Here is a 24,067-nt window from a genome sequence, read left to right on the forward strand (position 1 = left end):
ACATTTTTTATGTAAGTACATACAGTAATATTTAAGGAAACATAATATACACTAAAGTGCATCCAAAACAGTCATGGCATCACATTCATAACATTATAGATTAGGTTATTAAAATCATGGGCAAACGTGCATTTACTGATTATGATTTAAGTTCAGGCATGAAACTCTGCATTGCGCAAGCTGTTAGGTTCTTTGAACTTGTTATCTGTTAGCCAGACGTCTCGCTCACATGTGATATGCTAAGCCAATCTGAGCACATGGTGCAAGCTGATAGGTCCTTTGACATGTAATCTGGTAGCCAATCAACTCTTGTACTCTTTGCAAACTTTGTCTAACATTTGTCTAAATTGTTCAGGTTTGCAGATAAGCCGGTTTCACTGCAACATGCTGCCAGAGTTTTTTTCTGAACATTTTGCTCAGGTGGTTGCTGGGGTTTCAGCTTGAACGGTAAGGTCTGCTTTTGACCATGACACATTTTTAACAAGGTAAGCCTTAGCTAAATCTGGCACTAGCACACATAGCTACCTTAGGTCATTAGTTTAAATACAGTGCATCCAGAAAGTATTCACAGCGCTTCACTTGTTCCACATTTTGTTATGTTACAGCCTTATTCCAAAAAGGATTAAATTCATTATTTTCCTCAAAATTCTACAAACAATACCCCATCATGACAACGTGAAAGAAGTTTGTTTGAAATCTTTGCAAATTTATTAAAAATAAAAAATGAAAAAAATCACTTGTACATAAGTATTCACAGCCTTTGCCATGACACTCAAAATTGAGCTCAGGTGCATCCTGTTTCCACTGATCATCCTTGAGAGGTTTCCACAACTTGATTGGAGTCCACCTGTGGTAAATTCAGTTGACTGGACATGATTTGGAAAGGCACACACCTGTCTATATAAGGTCCCACAGTTAACAGTGCATGTCAGAGCACAAACCAAGCCATGAAGTCCAAGGAATTGTCTGTAGACCTCCGAGACAGGATTGTATCGAGGCACAGATCTGGGGAAGGGTACAGAAAAATTTCTGCAGCATTGAAGGTCCCAGTGAGCACAGTGGCCTCCGTCATCTGTAAATGGAAGAAGTTTGGAACCACCAGGACTCTTCCTAGAGCTGGCCACCTGGCCAAACTGAGCGATCGGGGGAGAAGGGCCTTAGTCAGGTAGGTGACCAAGAACCCGATGGTCACTCTGACAGAGCTCCAGCATTTCTTTGTGGAGAGAGGAGAAACTTCCAGAAGAACAACAATCTCTGCAGCACTCCACCAATCAGGCCTGTATGGTAGAGTGGCCAGACGGAAGCCACTCCTCAGTAAAAGGCACATGACAGCCTGCCTGGAGTTTGCCAAAAGGCACCTGAAGGACTCTCAAACCATGAGAAACAAAGATTGAACTCTTTGGCCTGAATGGCAAGCGTCATATCTGGAGGAAACCAGGCACCACTCATCACCTGGCCAATACCATCCCTACAGTGAAGCATGGTGGTGGCAGCATCATGCTGTGGGGATGTTTTTCAGTGGCAGGAACTGGGAGACTAGTCAGGATCGAGGGAAAGATGAATGCAGCAATGTACAGAGACATCCTTGATGAAAACCTGCTCCAGAGCGCTCTGGACCTCAGACTGGGGCGAAGGTTCATCTTCCAACAGGACAACGACCCTAAGCACACAGCCAAGATAACAAAGGAGTGGCTACGGGACAACTCTGTGAATGTTCTTGAGTGGCCCAGCCAGAGCCCAGACTTGAACCTGATTTAACATCTCTGGAGAGATCTGAAAATGGCTATGCACCTACGCTCCCCATCCAACCTGATGGAGCTTGAGAGGTCCTGCAAAGAAGAATGTGAGAAACTGCCCAAAAATAGGTGTGCCAAGCTTGTAGCATCATACTCAAAAAGACTTGAGGCTGTAATTGGTGCCAAAGGTGCTTCAACAAAGTATTGAGCAAAGGCTGTGAATACTTATGTACATGTGATTTTTTTCTTTTTTTTTTTTTAATACATTTGCAAAGATTTCAAACAAACTTCTTTCACGTTGTCATTATGGGGTATTGTTTGTAGAATTTTGAGGAAAATAATTAATTTAATCCATTTTGGAATAAGGCTGTAACATAACAAAATGTGGAAAAAGTGAAGCGCTGTGAATACTTTCCGGATGCACTGTACATTCATAGTACATAGCTATGCTAATTCACTAGTCAAATAAGCTCTGGGCTTTCCTGGTCCAGGTACATATTATGAGTCAGGTCACAAGCTGTTTAACCCTTAGGGGTCGACGGACGCGCCGGCACGTCCTGCTGGATGTTTTCCTCATAACAGCGGAAACAACTTAAAATACTGATAAGTGTAAGACATCATTAGAAACTATAAAGGGTCTAATTTGTGTACACTCACAATAACAACAAAACCTTGTGCTTTTGTAAAATAAAGAAAATAAACAGGGTGCGCTTTCAGCCATCTCTGTCTCCGCGAGCATCTTTCTGAAACACGTCACAAAAATGAACTGAAACTCCGCGAATACTTATCACACAAACATGAAACATATGTCTAAAGAAAGCTTAAAATGTCTACTTTTAAATAAAACAATTCAAATTTAAAACAAATATTCTCCTGCAATGTAATCTGTATGAAACAAAGTGATGTACAGTTTCTCCTGGCTCAGCTAATTATCGCTAATGTGATCACACCCACCAGCAGAGCGCGCTATTCATACGGCAATGTGCTGAGGCGAACAATGCAAATGGTAAACGCCCCCGAGGCAAGTTTTATATATATATATATATATATAAATAAAATATATTTTAAAATGCAATTTATTCCTGTGATGTAAAGCTGAATTTTCAGCATCATTACTCCAGTCTTCAGTGTCACATGATCCTTCAGAAATCATTCTAATATTCCGATTTGCTGCTCAAGAAACATTTATTATTATTATTAATGTGGAAAACAGTTATGTACATTTTTTTTCAGGATTCTTTGATGGATAGAAAGTTCAAAATAACAGCATTTATCTGAAATAGAAAGCTTTTGTAACATGATACACTACCGTTCAAAAGTTTGGGGTCAGTAAGTATTTTTATTTTATTTTTTTTTTGGGGGGAGGGGGAAATTATATTGATCAAAAGTGACAGTAAAGAAATGTATAATGTTACAAAAGCTTTCTATTTCAGATAAATGCTGTTATTTTGAACTTTCTATTAATCAAAGAATCCTGATTTTTTAATATATATGTGTATATATTGTGTATATGCCCTATATCAGATTTTACATTTTATTCTGTTCCCAGGGGAGAGGTCTTTGTCTCCTCAGGTGTGAATCACATCAATATTCATGATCATTTACGCCTCCTCGCATATGGCCTTTCTAACACTAAAAGTGTCTTACAAAAGTTAAATGACTACATTGTTTTTTGTGAATGAGTGATCAGGATGGGTTTCACATATTTTTGTAGGAAAAACTCTAGGCTACAAGATCCAGTTCTCAAAAGTCTTGTGATCAAATGTTTAGTATGTGTTATATGGCTTTATTTCAGCTACTTTTTTGAAAAATTTTGTTTTTTCAAAAACCACGCATAAACATTATTTTCTCAAAAATACAAACATGTACATACATGTTGTTCACATATTATTGTAGCCCAGTTTGTGCTGAATACAGTGTTATCAGACTTTAGCCATTAATATGTTTTTAAGCAACTGAAAAAAGGCACGTCAAAACTTCTCCAGGGCCCAAAAACACCCTCAGACCCCAGCTAAGCTATTCGGCCAAGCAGGCCCAGACACACATAGAGATATAGTTAATTAGAGTTACGATATTTGACCTAGCTGGCCAAAGCATACTTAACTAGTATACACATGGCTCTTCGGAGAAGCAGAAGTACACAAGTCTTGGTGGTAGATCTGCTTGGTTGTGGGGTTGTGTTTTGCATTATGCATTTGTACAGCTGCCCTGCTTTGTTGGGGGATTGTACGATATGTCCTACATGCTCAAAGCAGCATGTCCACAAGCTTAACTCAGAATGTCTGTGTATGTTCTAGCAGTAGCAAGTCTCTTTACTGCAGCAGAAGCAGCAGCAGCAGCAGCATAGCAGATCTAGTCTGCCAAGACCAAATTCCTATCAATTTGTCATACCCACATTAATATGCTAAATATTTACAAAAGTTGTCATGACTGAAATTTAGTGTTTGCTAAGGCAAGTATCACTATTACTAATGTTCATACTGCACATTTGTTATTTGAACAAACCAGTAAACCTAAGTATTAAACTTTGGCACATAACTTGTCACACACAGTTTGCACTACGGTCATGATGGAATATTATATGGCTAATGCTCTTACTTTTCTAAGCAATCAGACCATGATTTTTACCTGGAAGACAATAAAACAAGTGAAAGAAAGTACTTTGAAGAAAGCACCCAAATCATTTCTTGACACTGCATAGCAACACCATGGCAACCAATTCTATCAAATTGTAGGGCTTTACTGGTTGTTTAGATCAGTGTTACTATCAGAAATAATTAATAATTATTTCTTTAGTTATTAATTAATATTTAAATTAATTAATTGAATCTAACTCATTGAAACCTCATATGGGGCTCCAGTAAATGTAGTGCGCTACGTTTAGGAGCGGGTTTGGTTATTAGCAATAATTAATAATTATCAAAGATAATTATTAATTATTAAAATCAATAGAACATTGATGAAAATCAGTGTTAGCTTTTTTAAATCCTTTAAATCAGCAATTATCAAACATAATCACCAATCATTAACATCGATGAAACATTAATTAAAATTAACATTAGCTTATTGATCATTCAAATTCAACAATCATCAAAGATAATTATCAATTATCAAAAATCAATAGAATATTAATAAGGATTAACATTGAAGGGGCACCACCCTGAAATCAGGGACTAATAACCAGATAAGTATAACAGTCTCAATATTAGATTGTTTTCTTAGGAAAATCGACATCCGAAGAATATCGATTTTCGGGAAAAAAAAACAATGAATGAAGGCTTGAATCCGAGCACTGACATCCCGTCAGCATGACATAGGTGTATGCAAAACAAACCAAAACACTTCTCTTTGTAATATAACAAAGTTTATTTATGCAGTAATATCAATTAATAATTAATACAATGCAGTCAATAAACTTCCGACTTACAACTACAAACTAAACAGTGATATGTTTAGATATGGAAACTAAAATAATCCTATAACACATGAGAGTGTGTGTGTGTGAGAGCAAGTGTGTGTGTGTGTGTGTGTGTGTGTAAGGAGGGACGCGCACAAAATGGCGGACGTGAATCTCGTGGAGAGTGTGTCACGCGAGACTTCCGGCCAGAGAATATGGCCGCGAATGTGGGCGGAGGGAAACAGTCAATGGCGTCTACCAGTTACCGCATGTATCCACTTGTACGATAGCTTAGGGACAAAGCTGAGCTTTATCACGAAGCTATCTACTAGCCAAAAATGTGTCCGAGAATGTTTGTGAGGGATCGCGCGCGCGTGTTGTTAGTACGAGAGAGAGAGAATAAAGTAACGGCCCCAAAGCCGACTTCGCGATCGTGGGAGAGAAAACAGCTGTTAGTTTATCACTCAGAGACGCGGTGGACGGCTCATAAACCGTCCCGCGTTCTTTGATTCTTTATTGGATAAACTCAGTTTGCCAGTCTCACCCGTGATGGCGAAAATGCACAACGGTCCAATGTGGTTGGACCACAATACAGCAAATCAAATTCATGATAATTAATACCCTGAGTATTAATAATGAGCGGACATGGCGGTCCGTAAACTTTAGAAGCAAAAACCTTGGTACACAAGAATAACACACTATAATATTCTATCTCTGCCCAGACGTAAACCTCTTACTTGAATCGTATGAGGATGCAGAATGTGTGTTCATCCGTCCTTTAACTCAGACTCGGTTCCCCGAGGCTCAGGTGATGACGGGAGGCCGTTTCCTCGCTCTGTCGGCAGGCAGTACGGCTGCTGATTCTCGGCGGGCTGGCGGAGAAATCAGCGATGACGACTTGATTGAAGATGGAAGAGAAATCTTTATCTCTTCACTTCTGCAGGCAAACGGATGAAGATGCGGATTGCTCAGTGGTCTCCTTCGGATCCGTTAGAGTGTTCCGTGGAACACAGAGTAATCTCAACTCGTCCAGCGAGATGGAGATTGTATGGCCACAGTTTCAAGTCGGATGTTACTTCCTTGTGCCACGAGGTTGCACCTGAGAGCAGCAATGAGCTGCGTCTACACACGGTGAGCAAAGTTGCTGGAAGCAAATCCCGGAAGCATTTCAGAGGTATTTCTACTCCTGATGATGTCATGGTTGAGGTGCATTCTGTCGTGTTCCTCATCCAATAGGAGCTGAGAGTTCGATCCTTTAGTGAGCAAGGCTTCATTGGATTTGTAGTCTGTTTTGGACTCCCTTTGTTTGATTTTGGCGCGATTTTATCAGTATAATTTTTGACCTGGTATGTGGGGGACTGAGTTAGGTTTTACAACTGTGTTAGGCCTGCCTTTGTCTTCTATCTGAATACATGAGGCCCTACAAAATGTAAACAAATTCGTGACAGTGAACAAGTTAACTCCTTTGGATGAAAGATCTGGTTTCACTGAAGCACACAAGATGCTATTTGGAACATTCTCAAATCATGCTGGATATCATGATCATCAGGTTTTTTTTCATGTCACTGCAAGCTGTCATACATTTTTCAATTTAACTTATAACTCAAACTGTTTTGATAATATAATTTGTAATGAAAAGTGTATATAAAAATAGAGAAATGCAAAATAAAAGCATTTTTACTAGTGGTCTCAGACTTTGGGAGCCCACTGTATAATAAAGCAATATTACTGTAATATTGCTATATTTTCATCTAAGGCCAGCAGAGTTGAATGCTGTGAGTAAATGACCATGAGCTGACCTGAGGTCAGTACTGACACCTTATAACAGGGGATCTACAGGAGCTCTGTGTTTCATCGTTTCAAGGGTCGATCCTTACTTTACAAACCTAAAGAGCGGCATCCTGCTACTTAGATTAGGACATGCTGGTTCAATATCTAGGGAATCAAAGAGGCTTGTCAGTATATGACACACATCCCTCACGCTGGCCTTTTCTATCTTCACTGAGGATGAGATTAAAGGGCGAATGGACTGAGACAGTGGGGTTGAACAGATTTCAATTTGTACCGCAGGCCAAAAAGCTGCGTGTCGCTAGACCTAGGCTGAAGGGGCTGTAGCGCTTAATCTTGTCTGGATAGCCCTGAATGTTTAAGAGAAACAATGGTTGAAGAAAGTAAAATGACTTTTAGTTCATTATTTATGGGCCATTAATTCTGTAATACAAAGGTAAACCAAGATTGAGTTTTGACTAAAATTGACTTGCGTGCAACAATGAACAAGGAGGAAATGTAGACATTATTTTAACCCTTGTGCGTCAATTTAAAAAAATTAAACTCAGAGGACCTTAGAGGACAAAAATGTCAGCATAAAAAACTGCCATAAAAATATTATATATTAATATTATTTTCCACTTTAAATAGATTTCAATTTTAAATTAACATCAGTCCTGATCATAACTTCTAAATATTCATTCATTTTCAGGATTTTAACCCTTTAAATGCCTGTTTGTTTACATAATGCCACTGTTGTTTTTTTACACACACACACACACACACACACACACACACACACACACACATTTCTCAATACACACATACAAAACACACTCTGATATCCATACCAACACACCCACACAATTTTAGCAGCATCATGTATTCAGTTGGCCTGCAGTGCTCTATAATACAGAAAACAGAATATAGGAAAAAAGCAAATATTTGCTCCATAGGCTAAACATGAGTAAAATGGCACCATCTGGTGGAAAATATTAAAAATTTAAATTTTGAAGTCAGGGCTCCGGAATGAAAGCATAATATCATAGAATTCATGATTTTATGCTTTAATGGCACTGAGATCAAATATTGCAGTTTTAATGGGTTGCAATGGGGACATTTTTGTCCTGAAGGTCCCGAGTGTAACTTTATTGTGTACACAGTGCAGCAACAGATGTATTATAGGAACTGAGGTTGAAATATCAAAATTCCCCCAAAAATACACACCTTTGGCAAAATTTATGCTGTTGACATTAATAAAATGATAAAAAAAAAATAAAAAAATGAAAAAGACAAAAATTGCCTGAAGGTTGCACAATGGTTAAATTAGCTGAGTGGAAAAACAAAGACTTCTCTGTGAAAAGTGTTTTAGAAAGTAACTTAAAAATAAAGTAATTAATAATGTAATTACTTTTTGTGTGAAGTAATGAGTAGGGTAATCTGATTAGGTCTACAATTTTAAATAGTTAATTAGTAATGGATACATTTTTGAGTAACATACCCAATGCTGCCTGCGACAGATAGCTTTTGCACAACAGATTCAGAGAAAATGGAGTGAAACTATTTAATAATCCACATATGGCTGGGCAATCAAAATGCATTAAAGCAATTTTTTCCTAGTTCCAGTGTTGGCGTAGTTACTGTGTTTTTGCCTTTGTAGGGCAGAATAGACAAGCTAAAAATTAACTGACAATATTAAAGTGAACATGAAATCAAAATTGACGCTATTTGCTTTCTTCCTACAAATTCCTGGAATTATTGTGCACAATTCATTGGTTCATGTTATTCCAAATAAAATAAAAATGGCTGACTTCATAACTTTTCATCAAAATACAATATCTTGTTCTGGCTCCTGTCATACAGAGACCACTTTTCATGATCCAATCAACTACAATCACATTTGTATTGTTGAATATCCTTCTCCACACAAAAATATGTCAAGTTATGGAAGTAAAACAGTTTTTATATCATAACACTTTTAGAAAAATTTATTGTGACAACATTGCTGTAAAAGGTACACAGTGTAGATGTACCAATCACTGCTCACTGAATTTGTCAGAGGCTTTTGTTGTTGAGTAGTTGGTCTTTGCTGCCAAGAATTTTTGATACTAGAGGAGTATCAAAGCAGTTTCCATTGAAAGTCCAATTCCTTCAATATAGTCTACTCTAGACTTAAAGATTTTCATTTTGTAGACAAATAAATAAGAATAATTTCAATTCACCGTGATGTAGACTTATTAGACATAGCGCTAATTATCACTCTGATTGAATTTGTTAAGATGCTATTTATTTAGGCAGTCTGGAAGATCACAGAATTGATACTGAGGTTATTTCACTGCAGTGTTGCAGGGATCAGTCACAGCTCTCTCTCTCTCTCTCTCTCTCTCTCTCTCTCTCTCTCTATTCCTGACAATGAGTCATTGTGAACATGGTAGATAAACACTGACCCCTGTTGTACAAACAACAGAACTGAACCCAATATACAGATCTGATTTGGCCTCCTTTAATGTAAGTCTATGGGCTGTTTGGCCAATTCTATCGTCCAACAGGCAAAAATTAAAAGCACCTCAACAAGCCACATGATTTGAGCTATCATTCATGTTATAGGACAAGTTACGCACCAAAGTTTAATACTTAGGGTTAGAGTTAGGTTAAGTTAGGGTTAGCTGAAATCCCTAACCCCAAGTATAAGCAATAGTAATAGTGATGCTTGCCTTAAGAAACACCACTAATACTCTTTATTGTAATGTAAAATTACCAGGTTACCAGGAGTACTCAGGGAATGTAACACTCCTTTCCATTGATGTTTGTTTTTTCCATTTCATAATGCATCACCCTGAATAATTAAATAATCCATATCTTTTCTTACATTACATTCCCTAAAAGATCTTGTAGGAATCGGTGGAGTGTGCTAGTAAACAATATGTTGATATGATGGTAATACCGTACCTTGTAAAGGGGTCTTCTGACATCGATAGGGCAATTCTGAATGACTTCATCCACAACATCTGAGATTGGCTGCATGAAGTCTGGGTTGGCAAACTGTGGAGTTAAAAGACCTTTAAAATATACTTTCAAAAGGCCATTCAAGGTGTTCTTGATGAATAATTCAGAAGGTTTGCTTTTTGTACCTCAGGGTGAAAAAATATCTCTGGTCCTAGAAAGCGTTCGTATCCGACATCTATTTGAAATTCATTTTTGCTGATGGTGTTGACTCCCTTGTATTTTTTGATCCATTTGCCAGGGTCCATGTCATATTTGGTGAATTCTTTCACTATGTCAGGACAGACGTAGCAATACCTTTCCTGGGGGAAAACACAGTTGTTGTTTTTTGTGAACCATTATTTGGACATAATTGTGCATTCATGTCGAAACTACCATAATTTAGTGAGTTTTGAACTATGAATTCAATGAAAGCTCAGACTTGACAGTTCTGACATCATATAAATAAAAACAATATGGCAGTGGCCTCAACAGTTAAAGGTAGTAAACAAATTTCTGTTTGATATGCCATTTTATTATGCCATTGATGCCTGGAGCACTTTATTTGTTTTTAAACACTTTGCAAGAACATATAGAGGTGAATTAATGAATTAATGTAGTGCTAAATATTTTTCTTTTATAAACAACAAAACTGTTTTGCCATTAAAAGTGTTGCCATAAAAACAAATAACTTCATGTCCCGAAGACATGAAGAGCTCAGAGTAGAATCTCAGTGTTGCCATGTCGTAATTACACTAATTCCGACATGACGTGAACACAGCATAAATAGAGTATGACATGCATTAGCATAATATTACTGATTTAAATGTTCACTGACTCACTTTGAAACTGTAAGGATGAATTCAACTGTCATGGGATTATTCAGCCCCGGTTTGTTTTGTGTGTCTTCCCTCGTGTTGTTGCGGGTGTGGCATTAATTATGCTGTGGCATTGCTCAGCAACACTTATTACCAGCCGCTGCCTGATTAACAACACTCAACTTACAGAAATAACTCTTTAAATCTCTCAGTCTCCAGTATTCATTCTGAACTCACCTCATTTTACATCATTGACTCTCCACTCACCCCAGTCGTCCTAGGACATTCATGGTTATCCACACACAACCCTCACATTAGCTGGTCTGGTAACACGATTTTGGCTTGGAGTACTTTCTACCATGCTTGTCTTTTGTCTGCGCCTTCCCCTGTTTCTTGTTCTGAGTTGCAGGATGAACCGGTGGATGTTTCCAGAGTTCCCATGGAGTATCACGACCTGAGAGGGGTGTTCAGTAAGTCTCGGGCTGCATCTCTTCCTCCTCATCGTCCCTATGATTGTGCTATAAAGCTTAAATCAGGTACGTTTCCCCCCAAGAGTGTTTTATACTCTCTCTCTGCTCCTGAAAGGGAGGCCATGGAGAAATACATTTCTGATTCTCTGGCAGCCAAGATCATTCGGCCCTCTTCCTCTCCTGCAGGTGCAGGGTTCTTTTTTGTGGATAAGAAGGATGGCTCCCTTTGGCCCTGTATTGACTATCAGAGACTGAATGGCATCACCATTAAGAACACCTACGCTTTACCGTTGATGTCATCAGCCTTCGATCGTCTGCGGGGTGGCAACTTTTTCACGAAATTGGACCTTCGCAATGCTTATCACCTGGTCCACATCAGAGAGGGCGTTGAGTGGAAGACTGCTTTTAACATCCCTAGGGGGCACTTTGAGTATCTGGTTATGCCTTTCGGCTTAGCCAACACCCCCACAGTCTTCCAAGCATTAGTTTATGACTTGCTGAGGGATATCATTAAGCAGTTCATTTTTGTCTACTTGGACGACATTCTGATTTTTTCTCATTCTCTCCAGGAACATGTTCAGCACGTCAGACAGAGTGCTCCAACGGCTGCTAGAGAATGGGCTTTTTGTCAAGGCCAAGAAGTGCGAGTTCCACGCTCGATTGTTAACTTTCTAGGATTCATCGTGTCACCAGAGGGGATTCAGGTAGACCCAGCTAAGATTAAGGCTGTGGTAGATTGGCCAACCCCGGATTCTCGCAAGGCCCTGCAGCGATTCTTGGGTTTTCCCAATTCTTACCTGTGTTTTATTCGCAATTACAGCCAACTAGCTGCACATCTGACAGACCTTACCTCCACCAAGACTGAGTTTTGCTGGTCAAGGGAGGCCGATCTGGCTTTCTCCAAACTCAAGGGCAGCTTTGTTTCGACCCCCATTCTTGTTACCCCTGACCCATCTCGTCAGTTTGTTGTGGAGGTAGATGCGTCAGACGTGGAGGTAGGTGTGGTACTCTCCTAACGGAGTCCCTCCGATGACAAGATCGTTTGTCTCCTGCCGAACGTAATTATGACACTGGTAATCATGAGTTGCTGGCAATCAAGTTAGCCTTGGAGGAGTGGCACCATTGGTTAGAGGGTTCTGGGGTACCTTTCATTGTCTGTACCGATCATAAAAATCTTGAGTACATTCGCTCCGCTAAACGTCTGAACTCCAGACAAGCCCGGTGGGCTCTTTTTTTCGGTTGATTAAACTTTCCCATCTCTTACCTTCCTGGTTCCAAAAACATCAAACCGTACACCTTGTCTCGTATTTTTGACCGTTCCGAGCATCTGATCTCTCCGGAACCTATTGTCCCTACCAAGTTGGTGGTGGTAGTAGACCGGTTCTCAAAGGCAGCACATTTCATTCCTCTACCTAAATGACCTTCTGCTAGAGAGACAGCGACTGCTGTTGTTGACCACGTCTTTCGAATTCATGGCCTCCCGACAGGGGGCCCCAATTTGTTTCCAAATTTTGGAGGGGGCTACTGTCAGTCTTACCTCTGGGTTCCATCCTCAGAGCAATAGGCAGGCTGAGCGAGTTAATCAGGACCTAGAGAGAACTTTACGATGTTTGGCTTCCCACAATCCCTCTTCTTGGAGTCAGCAACTTGCGTGGGTGGAGTACGCACACAACTCTTTGCCAGTTTCATCCATGGGCCTATCTCTCTTTCAGACTAGTTTAGGTTACCAGCCACCTCTATTTCCAGCACTGGAACCCGAAGTCGCAGTCCCCTTTGCACATGCATTTATCCAGAGGTGCCGTCGCACCTGGAAGAGAGCCAGGTGGGACACCGCACTAAGGCCCAAGCCTATCGCCACCGGTCTAAGCCTCCCGTCTACGTTGTTCGTCAAAAGTTGTGGCTTTCTTCTAAGGATATTCCTTTGCGTTCCATCTCCAATAAACTCACTCCCAAATGTATTGGCCCATTTCCTGTTACCAAGATCCTTAGCCCGGTAACAGTCCATATCAAATTGCCTCCAGCATATAGGAGGGTCCATTCCACTTTCCACGTCTCTAAAATTAAGCCTGTTATTTACTCTCTGATAAATCCGCCCATTCCTATTCCTCCACCACCGCATCTCGTAGATGGGGAACCTGCTTATTCGGTCAAGCGTATTCTGGATTCCAGGCGGAGGGGGAAGCCGCACTGGTGGACTGGGAAGGTTACGGTCCGGAGGAGAGAAGTTGGGTCCCTGCATGGGACATGCTTGATCATTCCCTCATTGACAGTTTCCACCAACACCAGGTCATCGGCCCTGAGTGCACAGGGGGCGCATGTAGGGAGGGAGTACTGTCATGGGATTATTCAGCCCCGGTTTGTTTTGTGTGTCTTCCCTCATGTTGTTGCTGAGCAACGCCACACCCACAACGCTTATTACCAGGTGCTGCCTGATTAACATGACACCTGCATGCTATCTCCTTTCCCCTTTATAAGCAGCCCTTTGTGTGAGTTGTGTTTGTCGGATCGTTCTCGTGTGTTGTGCTTTGTATCTCTCATGCTCACCTTAACCTGTTTTCCTGTGCTCCAGTCATATATCTCTCTCACTACCCTCTGCAATTGGTCATCTTTGCCTTCACCATCCCACCTCACTGCAGTCAATGCCTGCCAAGCTTCGTCATCATCATCATCGCCATTTGGATTACTCTTGCTATTGGACTGTCTGCTGTGTTTAACCATTCTTTATTCCATTAAATATAATTTGAACTGTTTCCTGCATCTGGGTCCTCTATTTATCATAACACCACAAAACATGTCAAGAACATTTCCAGCCCATAGCCTGTTTCTCCCCAAAATATAAAGAAATAACAAGAAACTGTATTTTGCTTACTGAAGTCTATTTTATGATTGTTTGCATTGTGACATTATTTTCCTGACACATTTTAAACACATCCCCGATTCTCATTACTGTAATGCATACATACAGGTGCATCTCAATAAATTAGAATGTCGTGGAAAAGTTCATTTATTTCAGTAATTCAACTCAAATTGTGAAACTCGTGTATTAAATAAATTCAATGCACACAGACTGAAGTAGTTTAAGTCTTTGGTTCTTATAATTGTGTTGATTTTGGCTCACATTTAAAAAAAACCCACCAATTCACTATCTCAAAAAATTAGAATATGGTGACATGCCAATCAGCTAATCAACTCAAAACACCTGCAAAGGTTTCCTGAGCCTTCAAAATGGTCTCTCAGTTTGGTTCACTAGGCTACACAATCATGGGGAAGACTGCTGATCTGACAGTTGTCCAGAAGACAATCATTGACACCCTTCACAAGGAGGGTAAGCCACAAACATTCATTGCCAAAGAAGCTGGCTGTTCACAGAGTGCTGTATCCAAGCATGTTAACAGAAAGTTGAGTGGAAGGAAAAAGTGTGGAAGAAAAAGATGCACAACCAACCAAGAGAACTGCAGCCTTATGATTGTCAAGCAAAATCGATTCAAGAATTTGGGTGAACTTCACAAGGTATGGACTGAGGCTGGGGTCAAGGCATCAAGAGCCACCACACACAGACATGTCAAGGAATTTGGCTACAGTTGTCGTATTCCTCTTGTTAAGCCACTCCTGAACCACAGACAACGTCAGAGGCGTCTTACCTGGGCTAAGGAGAAGAAGAACTGGACTGTTGCCAAGTGTTCCAAAGTCCTCTTTTCAGATGAGAGCAAGTTTTGTATTTCATTTGGAAACCAAGGTCCTAGAGTCTGGAGGAAGGGTGGAGAAGCTCATAGCCCAAGTTGCTTGAAGTCCAGTGCTAAGTTTCCACAGTCTGTGATGATTTGGGGTGCAATGTCATCTGCTGGTGTTGGTCCATTGTGTTTTTTGAAAACCAAAGTCACTGCACCCGTTTACCAAGAAAGTTTGGAGCACTTCATGCTTCCTTCTGCTGACCAGCTTTTTAAAGATGCTGATTTCATTTTCCAGCAGGATTTGGCACCTGCCCACACTGCCAAAAGCACCAAAAGTTGGTTAAATGACCATTGTGTTAGTGTGCTTGACTGGCCAGCAAACTCACCAGACCTGAAGCCCATAGAGAATCTATGGGATACTGTCAAGAGGAAAATGAGAAACAAGAGACCAAAAAATGCAGATGAGCTGAAGGCCACTGTCAAAGAAACCTGGGCTTCCATACCACCTCAGCAGTGCCACAAACTGATCACCTGCATGCCACGCCGAATTGAGGCAGTAATTAAAGCAAAAGGAGCCCCTACCAAGTATTGAGTACAGATACATTAAATGAACATACTTTCCAGAAGGCCAACAACTCACTAAAAATGTTTTTTTTTTATTGGTCTTATGATGTATTCTAATTTTTTGAGATGGTGAATTGGTGGGTTTTTGTTAAATGTGAGCCAAAATCATCACAATTAAAAGAACCAAAGACTTAAACTACTTCAGTCTGTGTGCATTGAATTTATTTAATACACGAGTTTCACAATTTTAGTTGAATTACTGAAATAAATGAACTTTTCCACGACATTCTAATTTATTGAGATGCACCTGTATATATATATATATATATATATATAGATATATTTATTTATTTATTTATTTATCCAATTTTTAATGCCCAATGCGCTCTAAGCCCTCTTAGTGGCGCAGTTACTCATCTCAATCCAGGTGACGGAGGACGAATTTCAGTTGCGTCTGAGACCGTCAATACGCGCATCTTATCACATGGCTTGTTGAGCGCGTTACTGCGGAGACCTAGCACATGTGGCACTTCATGCTATTCTCCACGGCATCCACGCACAACTCACCACACGCCCCACGCCCCACTGAGAGCGAACCACATTATAGCAACCACAAGGAGGTTACCCCATGTGACTCTACCCTCCCTAGCAACCAGGCCAATTTGGTTGCTTAGACCTGGCTGGAGTCACTCAGCACACCCTGGATTCGAACTCAAGTCTCCAGGGTTGGTAGTCAGTGTCTTTACTCGCTGAGCTACCCAGGCCCCATAAATATATATTATTAAATACAAATATATTATACACATCTGTAACGATGGTTGGCGCTGGCAATGACAATGCAGACGAAGACGATGATGAAGTGTAGAACCCAAGTACAGTTTTATTAACAAAAGTGAGATCCAAAAACCATAACTTCAAAACAAACATAAACATGAATGACTTGACTAAACTTGACTTGACATAACTTGGCTAGACTATAAAACAAAACATGGAACGCTGTACACCAACAAAGTTACATACACAAACACAATACCTGACAATGGACAATGGTAAACATGAGGGTTAAATACTGGGACATGGGAGAACACATGACAAACATAACCAATGAAAACTAAGAACTCAAAACAAGATAACAAGACAATAAACCAATGAAAACAAGAAGGGAAACATGAAATCACATGACCAGGGGACCACATGACATGAAACAGGAACTAGATTTCAAAATAAAAGACATGAAAGACATGAACCAACAGAATAAACATGACATATCCCCCCTCCTAGGGGTGGCTCCTGACACCCCAAAACATAATTACAAAGTAAAATAGGGAGCTGGGGGGGGGGTCCTTGAGACGTGGCCTGGCAAGACATGGCATGGGGTGTGGCCTGGTGAGACAGGGCATGGAGCATGGCCTGGCGAGACAGGGCGTGGAGCATGGCCTGGCAAGACAGGGCGTGGAGCATGGGACCAGGGCAGAGCCAATGGAAAGTGGGGCCCTGAGAGGCTCGAGGGGCAGAGCCGTGGAAGGTGGGGCCATGAGAGACTTGAGGGGCAACACCAGGGAACTTGGTGCACGAAGAGTAGCCAACGGCTCGAAGGAACATGGTGGAGCCAGAGGTTCGGAGGATCGAGGTATCGCCGAAGGCTTGGAGGACCGAGGTGAAGCTGGGGGATCGGAGGACAGAGGTGGAGCCGGTGGGACTGAGGACCGAGACGGAGCCGTAGGGAAGGAGGTCTCCGGTGAAGCCACAGGCTCGGATTGACGAGGCGAAGCTGTGGGATAGGAGAGCTCAAGCGGAGCCAGGTGACTGACTGACCAAGGCGGAGCTGGAGGAACGAGGGTCCCCGGAGAAGCTGATTGGCCGAAGGACCACGGTGGAGCCGAAGGAACATAGAGCTAAGGTGAAACTGAGGGATCAGAGGACCAAGGCAGAGTCCAGGGCTCGGAGGGTCTAGGCAAAGTCGGAGGATCGGAAGTTCCCCTTGTCTGATCATGAGGAAGCGTCCATAGAGTGGGTACAAGGGCAGGAACTATCTCCAGGTCCAATAGCTCAGATGTGGCAATGACATGGCATGGATCAGACTCAGGCGTGGCTGTGACGTGGCATGGAGCAGGCTCAGGCATGGTTGTGACGTGGCATGGAGCAGGCTCAGGCATGGCTTTGACGTGGCATGGAGCAGGCTCAGGTGTGGCTGTGACGTGGCATGGAGCAGGCTCAGGCGTGGCTGTGACGTGGCATGAAGCAGGCTCAGGCGTGGCTGTGACGTGGCATGGAGCAGGCTCAGGCGTGGCTGTGATGTGGCATGGAGCAGGCTCAGGCGTGGCTGTGACGTGGCATGGAGCAGGCTGAGGCGTTGCTGTGACATGGCATGGAGCAGGCTGAGGCATTGCTGTGACATGGCATGGTGTAGGCTGAAGTGTTGCTGTGACATGACATGGGGCAGACTCAGGATCCGGGGCAAAAGATGGCACTAGCTTAGCGACCATGATGAGGAACTCTGGCTTGGTGGCGATGACGTGGAACTCTGGCTCTGCGGCCATGACGTGGAACTCTGGCTTGGCGGCCATGACGTGGAACTCCGGCTCGGCATCCACCTCCCCCACAGTGAACGTAGAACCAATAATCTGCAGGGCAAGGTCAATATACTGAGCCAGGCTGTGGGTACTCTGACCACCTGGCATCAGAGAAGAGATTGGCTCATTCAGTGCAAAACGGAAAATGTCTTTGAGGGCGACCTCATTAAAGTCCACCTGGTGGGCCAGAGCACAGAAGTCCTCCACATAATCCTCCAGGGGATGATTCCCCTGACATAGGCGTAGGAGTTGGATTGCTGGGTTCATTTTGGTCGTTCAGGTATTCTGTAATGATGGCTGGCGCTGGCAATGACAATGCAGACGAAGACGACGATGAAGTGTAGAACACAAGTGCAGTTTTATTAAAAAAAGTGAGATCCAAAAACAATAACTTCAAAACTTGAACAAAACAAACATAAACATGAGTGACTTGACTAAACTTGACTTGACATAACTTGGCTAGACTATGAAACAAAACATGGAACGCTGTACACCAACAAAGTTACATACACAGTACCTGACAATGGATAATGGCAAACATGAGGGTTAAATACTGGGACATGAGAGAACACATGACAAAGATAACCAATGAACATTAAGAACTCTAAACAAGATAACAAGACAATAAACCAATGAAAACAAGACACATGAACAAGGAGGGAAACATGAAATCACATGACCAGGGGACCACATGACATGAAACAGGAATTAGATTTTCAAAATAAAAGACATGAAAAACATGAACCAACAGAATATACATGACAACATCTTGAGTTAATTATAAAACATTGTAGAATGTGTTCTGCCTTTTAAAATGCTGATTTTTAAAATTTTTTAATTACTGTCAATTTGAATGAGAATCACTTCAGTGTTGAGAATAAAAGAACTACAAACAAACTCTAGAGTAAAATGTACCGTAAAAGCACATTATAGTAGTAAGAATTTGGTGGGGGAAGTGCATGATTGTCATGAAAATAATGTAAAAATGCAGAAAAATCTTAATGGTCCATTTTCTTTATGCAAAATATAATTTCTTTATTTTTCTTTTGATTTGGGGTGAAATATAACCTCATATTTCCCCAAAAATAACAATAATTAATCATAATAATAATAATAATAAAATATTTAGCTTAAAGGAAATGGAGACTATTTCATTATTTATTTTTTTTGCATTGAAACATTATTTTCCTGTGAATTAAACACCCACCAAGTTCTCATTACTGTTATGTAAAAAATAAAGATATAGTCCTACATAAAAATTATAAATAAACTAATTTATAAATCATTGTTGTATGTGTTATAGAGCCTTTAATATGTTATCTAATCTAAATAAAAATGTACTGTAAAACTTTAATAATAATTGGTGGGGGATGTGCTAAATTGTCATGAAAATAATGTTCCAATGCAAAAAAATAACAAAATCAAAATCAGTGCAAAAAAATATTAATGGTCTATTTTCTTCATGTAAAGTATCATTTATGTTTTTTGTTTTCTTTTGATTTAGGGGTAAAATACACCCTAGACAAGTTCTTCTTGAGATACACCCATTCAGTGATTAACAGCCAACCAACACGGAGAGGTTAAAATTCCATACTGCCCATCTAGACAGGAATATACAGGTTCCTTATCGACTTTCCCAATGGAGTAAATATGCCATCAAATACTGACAGCCAGAATATTATCATCTCTATTCACCTTATTCAGCCTTCAGAAGTGATATGATAGGTGTGGGTGAGAAACAATATTTGTCATTTTTTGCTAGACAGCTGGGGGCGATATGCAGAGAAGAATGTGAATCACCAAAAACACAAGAAGAAGAAAGTGAAAGTGATCTGTTTCTCTGTTTCTCATCCACATCTATCACATCGCTTCTGAAGATATTGATTTAACCACTGGAGTCTTATGGATTACTTTTATGCTGACTTATGTTATTTTGTCTAGCTTTAAAATGTTGCCACCCATTCACTTGCATTGTATGGACCCACAGAGCTGAGAAATTCTTCTAAAAATCTTCATTTGAGTTCAGCAGATGAAATAAAGTCATATACATCTGGTGTGTCATGAGGGTGAGTAAATAATGAGAATTGTAATTTTTGGGTGAACTATCCCTTTAAGGGCTCTTGTCAGATCTGGATGAATTTGTCAATAAGAGAGGTTTGGAAACATTTCTAGTAATTATTAAAGTGAAAACGTGAAAATGTCCCACAAAGACATTATATATAATGCTGAAATATAAACCAAAGCAAGATCATGCTTTATTAATGCCTTCTTTCGCTATTTCATACCTTTTAAAGTCCTGTGTGGATTCTTATATCAGTGTAGTTACAGTTTTCAGTGTCAAAAGAATTTAGATCATTAGTTCTGTACAACAGTACCGCCGCTCTCTAAACGCAGAGTACACAGCCTGGGTAGGGCACCCACCCCGGTCATGGAACACTCGCTGTGTCTGAAACTGCCCCCTATTCACTATATAGTGCACTATTTCAGGTGTCTGCCATTTTGTAGGAGTGTCTGAATTCTGAGTGAGCCACTCGTTCCCTATTTTTGTTCACTCATTATTACCCATAATGCACTCTAATTTCAAGTGTACATTTGATGTACACTCAATGACGGTTAATTGCCCACAATCCACCACGAGGAAGACGTACGAGCTGGGAGTTTACTGCTTCCTTCACTCCTGCAATGTTTTATTTCATGCTGAATGTAATAAATTACTTTTTGACAAATCATTACTTGATTAAAATAACATAATAACATATAGAGAGGCAAAACATACAGATACATTTTAAAATGTACTCTTTATTTGATCAAATGTGTTTACTCTTTATATTAACACACAGAAGATATTAAAAATGACAAACAGAATGAAGATTTATTGTATTAATATATTATTTAATAAGAATAACAAGTAAGGCACAAGTATTTTAAAATGTCATATGTGATGTTGTTTCTGCGACAGCCCCAGAGCTCCGACACTCGGTGTATATGTCAGCGTCCGAATTCACTTACTGCTGAGATATAGTGCACTAAATAGTGAATGAGTAAACGATTTCAGACACAGCCACTCTCTTCGCCATACAATCGGCTCGTGCCCACACCCTGCACACCTCGCTGTGCACGCGCAGAAATGCTATCTGTTCGCGCTCCAGTTTTTGATCATGCGAATGGCAGAGCAAAAGACATTTATTTACACTTAACTTGGCTGTTTACATGGATTTATACAGTTAATATGCTTGATGCTGCAGCAATGATTGAGTGACAGTCTGTGACAGCAGCTCAGTGCGCGCAGCTGTGACCTTCCGCTCTCGTAAAAGTCCCATTCAATAATATCTAAAAAAATTACACATTAATTCAAATTAAACCCAGTAATGTAACGACAGGAACACCACCCATTGTAAAGAAGTACAAGTAAAAAAATGTCATTAGAAATGTACTTGAGTGAGAGTAAAAAGTACCTACTTCTAAACCTACTCTAAAAGTAAAATTTTTTTCAAAAGGTTAATCAAGTAAATGTAACGGAGAAAATGTAGTGCGTTACTACCCTCATCTGGCTGCGTGCTAGTTTCTCTGGCGCATAAGGTAAATAATATCTGATTCTTGCCATATCTTACTAATGTTATATTCTCTACACGTGTTAAAGAACACAGAATCTTCAGAGACACATCTGACATTGTAAGATGACAATGAGCTCTTATCAGTCTAAAGTGAATGAGACTTACATGGGAATAAAATATGTATATACAGTATGTATGAGAGAAAATTATCAGAAAGAGATGAGAAAAAGAGAGTTACCCACTTTAACAGCTTTTGCAGTCTCTAGTGACTGTTCTGGTGGAATCCCGACCTCTCTCTCTCTGAGCAGCTGTTGAATGAAGTAGGTGATATCTCTGCCTGCTATAGGGATGTGCTTTATACAGCTGCCAATCACATAACCTTCTGCCTGAGAGATAAAAAATCTCTTTAATAACTTACTGTATATTTGACTCAGGACATGTGGTTTGAGGATACTGTAAACAAGACATATTGTTTCAAACTTCAATGACCAATTCTAGACACTTGTAGATTACTAAATAAAGATGCATGTATCAGTCCGATACTGTGGCAGTTCACCGGTACTACATTAATGTTCACTGTAAACCCTAATGTTGCCATTACTGGAAAAAATCAAGTTGTCTAAATTCAACATTACTTTAAAATGTCAAGACTAAGGCTCATATATGTAATATATCCTTGAACTTATTTTTCTTTTAAATCCAGAGACTTAAGATTTTAAGTGTTAATAGCAATGCTCAATTATTTAGGCTGTATTATTAAGTGACTTAAATTTGAGTCCATTCATTTTAAATTATTAAGTTGAAACAACAAAATTTAAATATAAAATCTAAGTTAAGTCTACTTGCATCTAGTTCCAACTAACTTACATAGTTATGTTCATTCTTTATGAACACCAAATTAAGTGAACTTCATTACACAACTTTTGGAGACACCATTACTCAGTTCAACTGAGGGAACGCGTTTACTCAATCAATTGAGTAAAGTCAACTGATTAGGGTTTTCAGTGTTCCCTTTGTTAAGGGTTTATAAAGGGGTTCATTAATATGTAATAAGTCATTTACAAATGCATTATAAATCATTGATATGCAGTTATAACATGAATATAAATGTCGACTTTTATGCAATACTTGCCAATAGTGAGTATTTTAACTTGCATGTTATAAATGCTTAACAAATATACTTATCCATACAAATATTAATCAAAAACATAAAATTGCCTAATTAATGATTTGTCAGAATGCACCTAAAACAGACTGTTATAGTGAGATTAAATGGAGGTATTCTGTCATTTTGTGTTTTTGTTCATTACTGTAATGTCTTGACTTACTTGTGTTATCACTTTCCTTATCACGCTGATGTCGAAATAATGGTGCTGCTCTGAGTGCTGTCCCAATTTACCTAGTCCTAGTAACATAAAGCCTTCAAAAACACTTTTCAGCTCTTCATGCTCATTCACAGCATATATCATATAATAAAGCCTAATGACCATTAAACCTTACTGAATTTTATGTACATAGGTTTATCATGTTGCCAACTCCTTAAGCAATGCTTAATATGTATTCACTGTACATTAAGGTACATTTTCATAGATTAAGTGTTATTACTTATTTATAACATGTGAGGTAACATGGCTCACTGTTTGGCTATTATAAGTATTGCATGAAAGCTTCCATTATTATTTATGTTGTTATAACCCTATATTATTTACAATGCATTTTTAAATGATTTATTACTCATTAATAAACCCCTTTATTTTTGGTTGTCAAACATTAGTGAAACATGTTCATAGTTCCACCTGTGGATACTCTGCTAAGAGAACTGACTTCATACCTCCACTAATATTTTTAGGCCCCCAAAATATTTTTCGGGGCCACTATATGAATATATGTGTTGTTTACCACTGGTATGGCATGAGTAACTCCATCACCGCTGTCAATCACAATCCCTGTTAGCGTTCGTTCTCCAACTTGCCTTGAAGTCCATGATGCTGCCAGTGCCAAAACAGCCTGAAATTTGGCCATACATATAAATATATTTAGCTTTCTAGGATATTCCATGCAAAGGAAAGCTTATGGCTTGTTTAACTGTGGTTATATTTGTTATATTGTTATATCAAACAAAGCTTCTCTGATATATTATCCACCCATCTGATTGAATGAATTTCAAGATAAACGTTTGCCTGAACAGCGATGTACAGCCCTGGAACGTTGAATGTTTCAAACATGATCTCTGCTAAGTATTCCCTGTTCTCTGGGGTATTCAGAGGCGGCTCTGTCTAAGGGGAAACAGGGGAATATAAAATCAGGATAAACCAAAACAAAAGGCCTTTTGATTAAACAAAATGTACTCTTTTGTAATGTAAAATTTCAGGTACATATAATAGGTGTTCAAATCATCAAATGAAACAGATAAAAGCACACACACAAAAGATCCGTATTGGAAGCATCCTGTTTGTGACATATAAACACTATTGCACTCTGCAAGACAAAGCAGCATAATCTATCATTATGCAAACAATAAATATTTCAGCTGAG

At 39.8% G+C, this 24,067-nt stretch overlaps 1 protein-coding gene across 3 annotated transcripts in view; it reads right to left on the reverse strand.

Moving 5' to 3' along the window:
- The window catches only part of actr3b (actin related protein 3B), a 51,809-nt gene that overhangs the window by 4,626 nt on the left and 23,116 nt on the right, over positions 1–24,067 (reverse strand). For all 3 annotated transcript variants that reach the window (XR_007896006.1, XM_051686849.1, XM_051686850.1), the window contains 5 exons: positions 23,713–23,808; positions 23,432–23,539; positions 21,775–21,918; positions 10,032–10,205; positions 9,850–9,942 (listed from right to left, as the gene is read on the reverse strand). Coding sequence is in view for 2 of the 3 variants with exons in the window: in XM_051686849.1 (XP_051542809.1) it covers positions 9,850–9,942; positions 10,032–10,205; positions 21,775–21,918; positions 23,432–23,539; positions 23,713–23,808 (615 nt within the window). In the remaining variant the exon portion in view is untranslated. The remainder of the gene's footprint in view (positions 1–9,849; positions 9,943–10,031; positions 10,206–21,774; positions 21,919–23,431; positions 23,540–23,712; positions 23,809–24,067) is intronic.

The sequence above is a fragment of the Myxocyprinus asiaticus genome, chromosome 44 (genome assembly GCF_019703515.2).
Source record: "Myxocyprinus asiaticus isolate MX2 ecotype Aquarium Trade chromosome 44, UBuf_Myxa_2, whole genome shotgun sequence".
In the NCBI taxonomy this organism is placed as follows: domain Eukaryota; kingdom Metazoa; phylum Chordata; class Actinopteri; order Cypriniformes; family Catostomidae; genus Myxocyprinus; species Myxocyprinus asiaticus.